Here is a 15,894-nt window from a genome sequence, read left to right as displayed (position 1 = left end):
ATTGTTTTATAATGTTTCCTGGGGTACACTTCTAATGTTAGTACGCTTTTTACATCATAAATTGTCATAATTTAGAAATAAAAGGCATTTTTCCTACCCTGATTTTAGCACTCTTCTTTGAACGCTCTGTTTTAAGGGGCTTGTCTGCTGTGAGACTTGTGTAAACGCCCACTGCTGTGACTGGCTAACATCTTTGCAATATGAAATAGCTTAGTATTGCTCTCTCAAAAACTTTTAGCATGTTTTTACTATTACAGCTCTCAAGGTTAAAGGTGCTAAAGAGGATGTTTTGTTTTATACATTTTTGCAATAGTACTTGAAACTGTCTTTACTAACTGATAAAAGACTATTTATTAGGTGCACTGAAAGTAATAATATTAATATACATCATCTGTGCACGAGGTAGGGCCTTAAAAACATCAGCCAATCGTTTATGCGATCATCGCGTAAACAATTGGCCCTCTGGCTTGTCAATCACTGCCGTGACGTTCCTTGTGAGAGACGTGCGCGGATTGGCCCTCTGGCTTGTTAATCACTGTTGTGACGTTCCTTGTGAGAGACGTGCGCGGATTGGCCCTCTGGCTTGTTAATCACTGTTGTGACGTTCCTTGTGAGAGACGAACGCGGCTGCGCGCTCCAGTAACTTTCCACACTCCACAGGCGCCTCATGCAGTGTTTTTGTCAGGAGACAGGAGTAACAACTGCAGATTATGAGTTACCTGCGGTGAGTCCGACATAATGAATCCACTAACACGACACAGCGAATGCCGGTGGTAAACACTCGTGTTCCAATACTCGTGCATGAGTTTTGGGAGGCGTTCCCTTGAAATGAGCTGTGAAGAAGGGGGGTTGTTCTTACGTATGCGCTCATTTCAAAAACTCACTAACAGTCTTTGGATTCTCAGTCGACGAAAAAATCCTCTCTATCACCTTTAACTAATCATGAAAAGTGATGATTATAGCATTACACTTAAATCTATGGTATTATATTTAGATGGTGGCATGAAAGGTTGTAGTGATGAACACTGTAGCCAATCACAGACACGTTATTGAGCGCTAGAAAGCAGTGATCTCATCATTGCAACTCAATTTCTGCATGCTAACGAATGCAGTCATCATAACTAACAGTGTTAACGTGATGTAACTAAGAGATTCATTGAATAAAACGGGATTTTTGGCGCAAATCCAGAACTCAGTCACTGATAAACTCGCACTGTTTGATTGACAGATCCAGCACACGCTGTTTGATTGACAGCTCCAGTGATTGTAAAGGGAGCGTTCTTTGATCGCTTTCTATATATAATTTAATCACAGTTTAAATAACAGATTGTTTCTCTTACTAGGATGAAAACAATGTGAAGTTCCACAGTGAAATGTACCGAATACAAATAAATAAAGCTCAACTGAGACACTCATTTTGTTGAAAATGAATAACCATATTCCTAGCATTAGGATCCTTTGAAAGTTAATGTTATTCTTGTCCTGTATCACTATTCTCTCCTCGCATCTCACCAACACACCAGTGGGCGGGGCTAACATTGCAATGACGAAGTAGGCGTTGATTTCTTGCGCGGAGGCGGGGTTTCACCTATCTATAGATAGGCACATTCCATCAGTCGTTCGCTGGGCCTGGTGTCAATAAAAGCTTTTATTGGACTTACAAGGAAATTTTCAGTTCTGAAATTTGCAGGATCTTCTTATAGTACGATGACCTCTTATATATCAAAAGCTCAAGGAAAGATTGATTTCTCAGTTCATGACCCCTTTAAATGCTACAAGGAAATGCAGGTATCACTTATATTTAACAGTGTTATTAAATTATTTATGTTTTTAAATATTAACTTCAAGAGAGTGTTATAGGTGATGGCAAAGGCAATCGAAAAGTAAAACTAACAGATAACAGACAAATGGCCAATAACCATAAAATCTATCAGGATTCCTTAATGAACAAAGTTTAAAGGAACAGCACTTATTTGAAACTTATTTGAAATTTCTTTCAAAAACCCAAGGATTTCTTTGAGGAAAACATGTTGTTGGTATAAGGATATATTCCATATGTATTTAGCATGTTTAAGTACTCTGGCTCTGAGCCGTTTGTTCACAGTTTGCCTCCAGGGATTTCATTCACAACAGCAGTGGATGGTGACTGGGCTCAGATGGCCTGCTGCCGTGTTTGTGTGTGTGTGCGTGTTTGTGTGTGTGTGTGTCAGAGTATATGAGGAGGAAAAAGAGGAGGAGTCAAACACATCACAATAAATCAAGCATGTCAGCCAGACTCCCAGAAGACCAGCACCACATAGACACAAAGACACAACACAGTCCCAAATGGACACCCGTGAAACCTCACTAGACAAATCCTCATTCCCTCTCCAGACTGGACACACATGCCCGAATCCCCAAGCACCTTGCGGGAAACAAGGCAGGTTTCTGTTCTTGAAAGCACACATCTGCCGTGATGGACCTAACCCAGAGCTCAAACGGGACATTACTAGATGTAGAACAAACATGGAAACAAAAGGCCCGTTCTCTCATCTTCCGCTCCTCTCTTGCTCTACAAGACACCTAACCACACGAGACACAGCTGTCGAGACTAGTATTGATTTGCTGTTGGGTTGATTTGAATTCATCCTGAAGTTCCACCTGCTGCCCGCACCATCCGCTAGAGAAAAAAAAAAAAAAAAAAACTGCGCTAACACGCACTTGCAGTCATTTAGAAGACAAGAAGCTGTCACAAATGGGGCTCTGGTTTCAGAGAAATACATTTTCACTGCTGTGGAAAGTGTGACACTCTCCCACTCAGTTCACGAGCACGACAGCACCCCGTGACACCTGAGATGTAGAACTTAAAGACTGAGAGGTAAAGATGGAGAAAACAAAGGAGATATTAGAGAATGAGAAGAGGCGAGCAGATGTTCTGACATTTAAAACCACCAGCAGAGATACAAATGAAACCACAAAAGCTGATAATTCATTAGATGTTCATTTGAAGAGGCGTCCCGTCTGTAAGATTTTCCAGATGAGATCAGCAAAGGTTGAACCCCTAATTTTTGGGGGGCTGGGGTACAAGGAGACTTTAACGTAGACGAAAGGGTGATGTGTGTTTTAAGGGTCAGGGAGACGCTATATCTGAAATCAGCTAATTGCATTATAATGAGGCCAGAAATACACAGATAGCGTGTTACAACAGCACATTTACATTTTAACGTGCACACTTTACTGTGGCTGTAACCTCAGTTAACCTTGATAATCAAGAGAATGACTAAATTCAAATATGCCATTTAGGGATGCAATGACATTACATTCTGACATATACAGATAAACTGATAATGATCAATTGCTGATATTCAAATTCTTTACTTTTTTCTAAATAAATTTTAAAAATAATAATAAAAAATTAATAATAGTTGTAAATGCTACAAGGAAATTTAGGCATCACATATTAACATTTAACAGTGTTATTAAATTGTATTTTAAAAGAAAAAAAAATAACTTTAAAGGGTTAGTTCACCCAAAAATGAAATTTCTGTCAATTACTCACCCTCATGTTGTTCCACACCCGTAAGAACCTTAGTTCATCTTCGGAACACAAATTAAGATATTTTTGATGAAATCTGAAAGGTTTCTGATCCCCAAGAGAAAGCAACATAATTACCACATTCAAGGTCCAGAAAAGTAGCAAAGACATCTTTAAAATAGTCCATGTGACTACAGTGGTTCAACCTTAAATGTTATGAAGCGATGAGAATACTTTTTGTGCGCAAAAACAAAACAAAAATAACGACTTTATTCAACAATTTCTTCTCTTCTCTGTCAGTCTTCTATGCTGTTTACATTGTATAAACAGTGCAGTGTTTTCAGGTTCTACGTCAGAATGCCGACTTGTTGCGCACAAAAAAAAATTCTTGACACTTCATTCTTGACTATCTTAACGATGTCTTTACTGCTTTTCTGGACACTGAATGTGGTAATTAATTACGTTGCTTTCTCTTGGGGATCAGAAACCTCTCGGATTTCATCAAAAATATCTTAATTGGTGTTCTGAAGATGAATTAAGGTCTTACGGGTTTGGAACGACATGAGGGTGAGTAATTAATGACAGAATTTTCATTTTTGGGTGAACTAACCCTTTAAGTGAGTGTTGATGATGGCAAAGGTAATCATAATGTAAAATTAACAGTAACAGAAAAATGGCCAGTAACCATAAAATGGCCGATACTCATTTTTTTCTAAATAAATTGAAAAAAATATAATTCAAGATCCTTGAATTATGAATTGAATTCTAACATCTTGAAACGCAACGACATTGCTTGCGTGCCTAAAAGCATTTGCGTACTTGCGTATCATATGCATTCTGACCTAAATGTGTTTGTGTTGGATAATTGTGGAAGGGAAACAGAAGAACAGGATGTTGTGGGGCACTTCCTCCTTGAGTTTTCCACCAGATGACTGAAGAGAGGAATAAATTGTGCAGCACATCAGAATCCGAGCGAGCAAAAATCATAACAGATATCTGCTCTCAATGCTGCTGATTTGCAGCATAAATCCTTTAAGGTCTGGATAAGTCTTGGGATCTTGAGAATTCCCATCCAGTTAAAATGTGGAGAACAGAGACAGAATTTATTCAGAACTTCTCGGAAGTGAGGACTTTGCCAATTAAGGCCAATTCAAAGCAGCATACAGTGGTATCTCCTAGATCTGAGGCTCGGAATCGGTCCGTGACTTCCTCATTAATGAAGCTTTTTCCATCATTAGCCGGGCACCAGATGAACCTCATCATCACACTGCAGAGCAGACGGCGCAGTAACCGAGGCGTGTTGGGGTGGGGGAGTTCAGATATGTGGCTTGCCATCTGATTGGTGGTAAACTGAGGGCTGCTAATTGCGCTTTTACCCAAATGCAGACCTCCGCTCATTAATCAAAGCACCAGGCCTACATCTGACAAGACAATTTAAGAGAAATAAACACAAACATGATCACAATAACACCACAGGAGCACTTAATTGACCCTCCGATGCAGGACAAACATGTTAAACAATGGGATGATGAAGGAAAAAGAGCGGGAAAACATGAAAGAGTGACCGGAGAGCGGGGAGACCCCTAATTGAGTAGAACATCTGGCTCTGTTCCACTGTTATTTGGCTGTTTGAACTTCATTGTGCCTGTGTGTGATGGATGCAGCTGGAGAAGACTGAGATTGGGGGATGTAGAGGGGCGAGGGGCCCATTTGGTCTGCAGACTCTGACATGAGGGGAGGATATATTTTCCTTTCATTCTCTGTGGGAGGGCATTAACTTACTCTGTAAATAACTCCAATTAACTCCAGTCAAGGGGTGACATGCCCTGCTGCAGTCCATCATGTACCATGTGCCCAGGTCTGGCAGGTATTGGACATCACTGCAGTCAGTGATTACTTGTTTATTTAAGCAGTAAGGTATGAAGCTGTGCTGTTAAAACTAGGGAAGCACAGATATTAAAATTCTGGGAATTACAAGACATTTTTCTGGGAATTATAGACATTAATTATTTTTTCATGTTATGGCCGATAAAAAATTATATACTTTTTTGTCTAAATATATTAAAAATAAAACATTTTAAAAAATAAAAATCAATAATTTAAAATGCAACAAGTGAAGGTAATCTACATATAAAAACTAAAATGAAATGTGACAATAAAATGAACATGAAAAACTAATATTCTAAAGTTTGGGTCAGTAAGAATCGTTTTTAAAGAAATACTTTTTTTTGTTTAGCAAGAACACATTAAAATAATCAAAACTGAACATAAAAAGGTATTACGAAATATACAAAATATTTCCATTTCAAATTCGAATGCTGTTCTTTCGAACTTTCTGTTTATCAAAGATTTAAGTATTATGTATTTCACAAAATATTAAGCAGCACAACCGTTTTCAGCACTGAAAATAATGAGAAATGTTTCTTGAGTACCAAATCTGTTTTCTGAAGGATCATGTGACACTGAAGACTAGAGTAAAGACTGCTGAAAGATCAGCTTTGCCATTACAGGCAATAAATTTCATTTTAAATTGTTATAATATTTTCTTAATATTACTGCATTTTTACCTTGTTTTTACTGCAATCAGTTAAATGCAGCACTAGTGAGCATAAAAGACTTCTTTCAAAAACATAAAAAAAAAAAAAAAAAAAAACTGAGCCCAAACATTTCAATGTTAGTGTAAATGAAAAAAAAAATAGACCAATATAGTGCCAAAATATTGTGCATACATAATAAAATGTTTCTTCGTTAATCAAATTCATTTAAATTGGTAAATAACAAAATGGTATTGTCCAATCAGCATCCAAGACATAGAAACTGAAACATAATGCAATTATTACTTTGAATGAAAGAAATAATCTGCTGCATGCTGAAATGTCTTTTGGAGCAGAATCTATTGGAGAATGGGCAATTGTCCTTATCTACCAATCAAGCAAATCTATAATTAGTTCCTCCTCTGAAAGAAAACACCGAACATTAACTCCAGCTTGAGCAGTAAAAATAACCGAGTCAACATTTTAAGAGATGCTCTTTGCAGTGTGCTTACTCAAGGTCAAAGGAAGCAAGGCAGGCCGTCTCTAAGTTCCCCTAACTAGCAGTTTCAAATCCACAGCTCCGTTTCCATCAAGGTCTGCACTTTCACTTCAGCTTTCCATCAGACGACGTCTTGAAATAAAGCTACATCGGCGACCTTTTCTGTCAAATCTGCTGCCGCATTAGCAATAACGTTCAGTCTATTTCAGCACAGCGTTCAGTCCAAGTATCATCCTGTGACGTTCCTGCTGCCTCCTGTACTGAAACGTTGATCCATTTCTGTTTACTCACAGCAGATGGTAATGGGCTCCAAAAGAAGGCAGCTTCAACAACCAGATCATTGTGTTTGCATGGGGAACATAGTAGCTAGAGTCCTTGTGGTCAGACACGAATTAAGGATGGTTGGGCGGTATACATCCTGTGCTTTAAGGAAATAAAAACATTCCAAACAGCACATCATGGTGCTAACGCCTACACAAGTTTACAGGTGTGAGAGAGGTGTAAGCTGGGAAGAAAGATCACTTTTTGCACATTTGCGGAAAACAAAAAACCTCATCGAATGTTCCATAGCTGTTAAGCGGTTTTAAACCGAATGAGTTGAGCAAGGAGATTTAAACAGATGACTGCCACTCATGAGCTAGTGCAGTATATTACCTTTCTCAGAAGGGAATTAGCTCTCCCGAAGGGCTCTCAGAGCTTAAAAAAACTCTGTACCGTTTCGTTTTTTGACATGATGGCACTGAAAGAGGAAGAGTAGCACACAATTAAGGATAAGGGTAAATACACTAGGGTTGGGCACTACCGACACAAATTTCACAATTCGATTACATTTAGATTCGATATTGACTGATTTGTATCAGGCACAGTACTATCGAGGCCTAAACCTGCAGAAATTATAACTAAATAAATAAATAAAATATATAGATAAATAATTAAATGTAATATGAAAATAAATCAAATAATAAATAACCTAACTCATGTTTTATTAAATTTAATGCTGAATTCATTTTTCTATGACTTTTTTCTTCATTTATTATTTATTAAATGTATTTTTTATTCTTTTTATGCATTCATTTATTTTTAGATTTATTTATGCATTCATTTATTTTTAGATTTATTCAGACATGTTCAGTGCTTAACTAATTTATTAGACCACCTGTCATAATAAAGAGATCATAATCAGTCTTCATCAGAATAATGTCAAGACACCGCAGATGCAGACCTGTGAAAGGATTCTTGATATCTTGAACTCCGTTGTCATGGCAACGCATTAAACTTTAATATTGTTTATGGGAGATTTTGAGGCACTTTGCATGCTTCAAATTGCATGAAACTTGACACACATCAGAGTTGCAAGGCAGAAGACATGGGCAAAACCTTAAAAATGAGTGTGGAGGAGGATCTCTATAGCGCCACCTTTTGTCTAAAGTTGAGGGTTAGTTTTATAAATACAAATATTTTAGGAATCCGTCAAAAACTTTTGTTTTATTGACATTTATTAGGCAAACAACAAACTGAAACAACTAAATAGTCTTTATTCACACATAATAACCAAAAAAAAAAAAAATTATATTTTATTTTTATTTTGTATGGCCTCCTTTGGCATTGATAACAGCTGGCTGGCATTGTTTTTATGTACTTTTCCACAGTCTCTGATGTTATTGACTTCCAAATAGTTTCTAGATTGAAACTTTTGTGCAATCTATCTTTGAATCCATTAAATCCCAACAATAATTATATTTCAGCATTAGAAACACCACTGTGACTAAAGAGCTTACACATACTTGTGTGGATTATCCATTTCAGAAACATAAAAAATGACTTTGGTAAAAAATAGTTTAGGGCAGCTGTGGCACAAACCTGGGTGGTGGTCTAAGAAATTTAAGCACTGCATCTATTTTACATATTTATTTATACATTTATTTATTTATACATTCTTTTTGCAACATGGAAATGAGGGAGGCGGTCCTTGCGTAGCTCCAGTGAATCAATGGTTGAGAGCTCACATATAAATGCGTCAGAGTGTTCAAAATAGTATTTACTGTTTGAACTTCATAATAAAGTTTATAGAATTTTAAAGCTGAGAATGTTTCATAGACTAAAAGATCGATTCTTGGGATTTAAGAATCGATATCGGTTCATCAAAATGAAAATCGATTAAAATCGAGAAATCTATACTTTTTAAACCAAGCCCTAAAATACACTATGTGATTTCACAGTCAGTGTGAATGCAAAACAGCTCCTTGGACGGTCCCCACTGTCTGTGGCCTGCTTAAAGGCCAAACCTCAGATATTTTCTTCTGCGAGTTTGAGAACATTACATCTGAAGTCTCTATCTCTGTTGACAGCAGTCTCTCACACCTCAAAGCCACAGGAACATTAAAACATCTGCCGATCTTCTCATGATGCACAATGGCTCAAAAGCAAGCATGTCAATGAGGCCAAGTCTGAGGCTTCAGTGAAGTTCCACGTCTACTGCATGGCTACATGCTTCTCTCCACAATGCCATCCATCTCTGTCACCGAAAAAGACACTGAGGAGATTAAAGCACAAGAGATCCAACACTGCAAGGTTTAAGACTGCCACCTCAGCCCCACATACAGCAGAGCTTGCCAACGTCCTCTAGATTCAATACATCCGGCCCATTCATCTCTGTTCCAGACCACCGTTTTGTCCGCCCTCTTAATGTCAATACTAATAGATAGTAATGCATTTAGATCTTTCCAGTAAGAGGAGAAACTCAGAACCTCAGCAATCTTCTGATAATTATCAAGCAGGGTTGACATTGCTACAGTACAGCACACAATTTGAAGAAGGGTGTCTGTATCGTCGCCCTGCCTAGATTTTTTAATAGCTAGAAAATTGTGCAGTTAATAAAACAAAGAAAGACCTGGTTCCTTTTTCCCCATTGTTCCATCGGTGGCTTTATGGTTATTTTTTCTTTTTTTGTTGCTGTTGTTGCTTGCCCACAGCTGTCGCAACAATGTAAACATAAAAAAATAGTAACACAGACGTGGTCAACAATGAGATTTCTTTTTAAAGGTAGTTTTAAAAAAAAAAAGCAAGGCATATAAATAAAACAGACATTATTTTGGCAGGGATTAAAATACATTAAATGCTTTAAAACTAAAAAAACGTTTTTAAAAGTGTGTAAGAAGTTAAAAAAAGTTTTAAGTGCTTTTGTAGACTTCTGAAACTGGTGTAAAAAGCACAAACAGGCATTTTAAGTTGTTTAGGGATCATTTAGTCTTCCACAGACTGTCTAACATTGCATGGCAGAGATGATATTTATGGTAGGAGGGTGCTGGGGGAGAAAGACAGAAAAAGAGAGTCCCATTGTTGGTCTCAGGAGCTGCAATATAATTACTGTAGCACATGCGGGGCCTCCACGAAGATGCCTGGCTGCAGGCCGGGGACCAGCTCTCTGTACTGATGTCTCCCCGCAGCCCCACTGCACTATGTATGAACTCGCTTTTCCACATGCCTTTTTCTCCTGTTCCCTCCCCTCTTACTGTCTATTATGTCCTTTCTGCACATCTCATTCAGGGGGCTCAATAATAAGGAATGTTTCTGCTGGCCTAAGTGAGACTTTCACTTCCCCTGCCAACATTTTCACTGGTCCTACCACAAAGATAAATTAATTAACATGATAAAACACACACACACACACACACACACAATATTTTGGGTTTTCATGATTATGGGGACTTTTCAAAAACTTTTTTTTTTTTATATATACAAAATATTCTGTTCCCTAACAGTAACCCTACCCCTAAACCTACACATCAGAAAACTTTATGCATTTTTTCATTTTTAAAAAACATCACTTTCCTCATGCAGACCAAAAAATGTCCACACAAGGACAATTTTTTTTTTTTTTTTTTATCGTTGTATATATATATATATATATATATATATATATATATATATATATATATATATATGTAATTAGTCAAACCAAAATTTATTCAGACACCTTGAACATTTCATTCATTTATACAGTTTATTCATTATAGTTTAAAAAATGGTAATAAAATATGACAAGATCTCAGAGTTAAACTGTGTCAGAAATAAATGATCTTAATTATGTCAGATAACACTTGGTCATGGTCAGGTCAAAGTGTCTGAATAATTTTTGGTTCCAAATTTTCTATCAATTTTACTGGTAGTCCACTGTATGAAGAATTCTTGGGTATAATATGTCACAGTTTACTTTATTTTGCTATCCTCACTTACATAAATGAACTATAGTGTCCTGCACCCACTAGTAAAAATATATTTTAAAAAAATAAAAATGGATGTATAATTTTTGATTTGACATAAGTAAATTATTACAAATAATTAAAACAAATTAATTAAAACAAAAACAAATAATTAAAACAAATTAAACAAATTAATATTATTTATATTTAGTGCAAAACAATATTAATACAAAAAGAAATGTTCCATTATAACTAATATTTTCAAGACCGATTCTAGTGACAAAACCTCATCTACACTCATAAAAATGATTTTTTGATGCTGTTCACTTTATTTAAACAACTTATTTTGATTCAACGCCATTGTATTAGGTTTCTGGTTCAAATTTAATTGCTTCATGTTAAATTGTTGATTCATGTTGATTACTTTTTGACTTAACTTGATGTTTTTTCATATTAAAATAACGTTTCAATCAAGTAAACTGAACCAGAACTCAAACAGGACTTTCACTTCCCATCATGCTTTGCAAAGGGGCTGATCTAGGAGAGTAAATGCTGAAATAAAGGGTTATTTTAAGCAGTTTTTAGCAAGATGAGAAAATGGAGAGACTTTTTAAATGTTTACTTTCTATTATGTTGGTATTTAAAAGATCCTGTTATGTTAATAGTTTTGTGGTTACCACTGTGGTAAAGTGTTGAGCTTGTGCTTGGGTTCAGGACCTGCTGACAATAATTAAAGTTGTTTTCATAATAAAAAATAACTACTTTGGACATGCCATGGATGTAACAAAACCGTCTTCTGGCTAACGCCTAACAATAAAAGTCTTTACAGAATAAAGATTTTGTTAAAGTATTATTCTAACTTTTGTAAAAGTTAATAAACTGATCAATTAAACTGGATTACTTATTTTAATTTTTTTAATATTAATTTTAGGATAATTGAACTTAATAGTTTTGGATAAATTAAGAATGTTAACCTGATTCAACTAAATGGCATTGAATTGGCCTTATATATTAATGGCCTTATTATTAACTTAGGTTTACTGAAATAAATAATGTTAATTAAATGCAACATAGCCCAGTTATGTGGAACCTGTTGACATAAAGTAAACCCAACGTATCTTTTTTTGTTTTTGTATCTTTTTTTGAGTGTATGCGAGTCAGCTACATAACGTTCCAGTGGCGACATATTTAAATTAGCAGAATTTTTCATGTTCACAGAAAACCAAATGTTTCAGTTTGCAAGCCACAAAAACTCATATACATGATCATCAAGCACAAGATACAGTGACAACGCAGAACTGCCCTGATAGGACTACTGACACATCCATCAACTAGCATTGCACCATAAAACCATTCTCATTGATGAGCCCTGCACTCATCTCAATTTCTTTTTCTTCCTCTCTGCAATGTCCAAAAAGGACACATAACTATCCCCCCTTTGTGTGGGACAGGGAGCCAAACGCTGGAAGGCAGAGTAGAGGATCTTTCCCTTGAGATTTAAGACAGAGTGACACAGCAGACGTGGAGGGTCTGACAGATGATATCCCTGCTCCTGTCCGGAGCGAGTGTCACAGCTTCTGGATACGACAACGTGTTAGGACAGCCTGTCAATTGGAGTCCGCAGGCTAAAAAAATGCTGCTTTACCTCTCCATCAACCCTAAAAATTTCATTTCAATCATCTCACCCCTGCAGAATCTGGTGAGACTGGGATCAAAAGCATTACTAAAATTAAACTCTTCTGCCAAAACCCAAGCCAGAGTTGCCAATCCAACGCACTGGAATATAAACTAACAGCTGAAACACTATTATTTGCTGGCATTATCAAATGCCTTATGATACGTTTTCAGACTTTGCAGTATTTACCCAAATAGTCAGTGGCCTAAATGCAGTTTAATTGATGTGAGGCTACACTCTAAACCAGATGCTGGGAATGTTACGCTTGGCTGTCAGTAAAACAGAATGCTAAGATTTTCCTCTTTAGTCAAGGCCCGTGTTTCATGTCTGAAATGCACAGGCTGACCCAGAGCTCTAATGGCCCCCGGGGAGAGTATTCTGCATGTGTCAGCTTATGCCCGAGACACACTTGCTCTGTTAATAATCTCTCTCCCTGCGCAGAGTCTGCTCGGCCCACCAAGGGTTTAGATCCAGAGGGGGTCAGTCTCTTTCATTCGGGCTGCTGCTCTTGATCAGAGTTGGATTTCCATGATAATTAGCCTTGACTCAAGTTGACATGAAACACCAGAGGAAACTCAACGAACAGACCAGTCATGTGACCTGACCTCTCCTATGTCTATGTCCATCAAGCAGGACGTTCAAAGGGCAACAGATCAGTGTCAAGCGTACGAGTTATGAGACTGACAACCGTGATAACGCTTGAAGATGACCTTAAAAACAGACATCTCGATGCACAATGCACATAGAACAAAAGTGAAATATCTGCTCCATCCCTTTCATTTCACTTCACAATGGACAAAAACAATCCTTATATACAAAACACTGACCAGATTACGTGTGACCAGACCACAAGCGAAGTAAAAAGCATCCTACCTGTCCTGTGACTGTTCTTCATACATCCTCTCCTTGGCTTCCTTAAAGAGGCGGATTGCTCTTTTGGACTTCTTCATCAGGCTGTCGATGTACACTTTGAAATAGTCATTCTCGCTTAACTGAGTAAGTCTCTGGTTCTCCTCGTATTTGCACAGAATCAGCCTCAGGTGCTGGTAAGTGTCAGGTAAAATATCCAGGATGTACGGAGGACTGTTCTTCAGCTGTAGTCTGGGGTTCTGACATAACCTCACCTAAAATACAAACAAAGTCGGCTTAGAAAAATCGACTCCTCTTTATCGAGAACACACTACACAGCATTTTTTTTTACTAAACAATTCAGTTTGAATAAAGAAAATTTCAAAAGGTAAGTGGTACCAAGACTGAAAACCTTCAGGTATCAGATTAGTCAAGAGAAATGAAGATGCTTGCACTTTGTAACACAAATCATGATCGTCACAGTGTATACAGAACTCTATTTCTGACACATCTTTTATAAAATATTGCATTAGTAATGAAAGATGGATGGGAAATAAAGTTATACTTGTATAGATGATATAACATGACAAAGCACTGCATATAAAGTAGCTATAAATACAAAAAATTAATAAATATGTTCATAGATAGATAGATAGATAGATAGATAGATGTGTATTTCAGCTACGAACACACTTCTCGCGCTTGCCGCCACTCAGTAAACATTTTGCTACAACGTATCAAACAAATGCTTCCAAACAAGCGACTTCATGGAAAAGTCTCTCAGCGCGTGAGAGCAGAGGAAGCACTGTTGCGTCATCGTCAGGAACACTGTAAACACAGTCAAGACACTTACTACTTTGTCCATGAGTTTCCATGTCTTCTCTACGGTCCGGCGGTCCGCAGCCGCCTGTTTGGGGGGTCCGACAGCGTCCTGGATGGCATCAATAATGCCTAAAATACGGCCTTTCCTATTGTTAGGTGGGCGTCCACTGAGAGCAGTTGCCATTTTCTGCACACTGTAATATACAGAAATGTTGAAGGCAACAAAACACATGTGGGCAGATGTGTGACAGTATAAAAGAACAGTACCAGGACTGAAAACCTTTACTTTAGATCTTTTATAGCCTATCAGACCAGCGATTAGTACAAAAGACTAAGAGAAAGTAAGACGCTTGGACTTTGTAACCATTTAATACCACTGATATACATTTGTGAACATTACTTTGTATATTGTATAACGTTCCATATAGCTACAAATACAATTAACTGTTGGCAAATTATGAACGAGATTTGTCTGTCTCACACAAATCATAATCACCGAACATGTAAACAGAACTCCATTTGAAATAAGTAAATTATTTAATCACATTATAAAAGTTAACTTGTTAACTAGTTAAGCATGCAGTTTGTTTCGTTGGGCTAAGCAGTGCCTGTTTAGCTGGGAATAATTTGGGATGAAACAGATTAAAAACCACCCTGCTGAAATACAAGATTAGCTACTGTGTTGCACTTTTTAAAGAGCATGTAGCAAAATGCGTTGTAGTAAGAAACACAACTTGATCTCCAAAGACTATGACAACTAATTAGCTAGAGCAGAGATGTTAAATTCACTGTAAATTGCTCTTTTGTATAATCTAAAAACTCCAGACTTACTGCGGCAAAAGGAAAACAGTGTAGCTGCCAATACAGGGAATGTCAGAATTCCTGAGTTGAAGCTTTAGGGAGGTCCCCACAACAAATTACAACAAAAGCAACAAAAACACAACGCCAATCCCAGGAAACTGTTACATCTCTGCCCAGATGTTCAAAATCTAGAAGCGGCTCGTCCGTATCCTCAAGCAGAAACCGCTTAAACGCAGTACAATCCCGCTTTTCTCGCTGTCTGATATGGTCGTGACACTGCTCGGTTAAAAATCAGTACTGGAACAAGAAGCAGCGAAAGCAATAGGGAGGAGCTGAATGGGCGGAGCTGATGAAGCAATCGCTCTCAAGTGGCCAATCAGAAGGCGCGAACGTTCCCAAAGGTGACGGAGTGCTCCAATCGCCAATTGGAGTTGAGACTTTAAGTGCATACTTAATATTTCCGTAAATGAAGAGGCAATGAAATCGTGCAAAGCGTGTTGTAGGTTGTTCCTATTTTGCAAATTGTATATTCAGTCAGCTTCACTTTCTCCGATGGAAACAGGTCTTATGGCAAGCCGTGTTAACATTTATAACGCCTAGAATAGGTAACTTAAATCTTAGTTGTTGTTTTTTTTAATTACTAGTAGCCTACCTAATCCAATAATGACTAGTATCTTTTAATTTTAACTACTCCTTTGTTACTCGTAATGAAACTAATAACAATTGGAATAGAAAGTCTAGTAGTTACTCATATTGGTAGTATCTAATAGCCTAAATACATACTACTACTAAAGCTGAAATAGACACTAGTATGACAGTTAAACTAGAATATGTACCAGCAATAACTGGAATACTAGTCAGTAGTGAATAGTTGATAATTGATCCTCAAATCCTTATTAAATTCAATTGCAAAAATGTGTTAGTAACAGAATTGTTGTATTGGTGATGTAAGTAGTAGCCTACACAAAAATAATTTTGTGTAGAAACAACTTTCACTC

At 37.2% G+C, this 15,894-nt stretch overlaps 1 protein-coding gene across 2 annotated transcripts in view; it reads right to left on the bottom strand.

Annotated features, from left to right (window-relative positions):
• cblb (Cbl proto-oncogene B, E3 ubiquitin protein ligase) overlaps positions 1-15,199 on the bottom strand; it is a 75,247-nt gene extending 60,048 nt beyond the window's left edge. For both annotated transcript variants that reach the window (XM_048180146.1, XM_048180150.1), the window contains exons 1-3: positions 14,927-15,199; positions 14,127-14,289; positions 13,298-13,548 (exon numbers count right to left, since the gene is read on the bottom strand). In XM_048180146.1, coding sequence (XP_048036103.1) covers positions 13,298-13,548; positions 14,127-14,279 — 404 coding nt within the window. In that variant the 5' untranslated portion in view covers positions 14,280-14,289; positions 14,927-15,199. The remainder of the gene's footprint in view (positions 1-13,297; positions 13,549-14,126; positions 14,290-14,926) is intronic.
• Between the last annotated feature and the right edge of the window lie 695 nt (positions 15,200-15,894).

The sequence above is a fragment of the Megalobrama amblycephala genome, linkage group LG2 (genome assembly GCF_018812025.1).
Source record: "Megalobrama amblycephala isolate DHTTF-2021 linkage group LG2, ASM1881202v1, whole genome shotgun sequence".
Taxonomy (NCBI): domain Eukaryota; kingdom Metazoa; phylum Chordata; class Actinopteri; order Cypriniformes; family Xenocyprididae; genus Megalobrama; species Megalobrama amblycephala.
The sequence above is the reverse complement of the archived record's forward strand: the minus strand, read 5'-3'. Positions and strand labels throughout refer to the sequence as shown.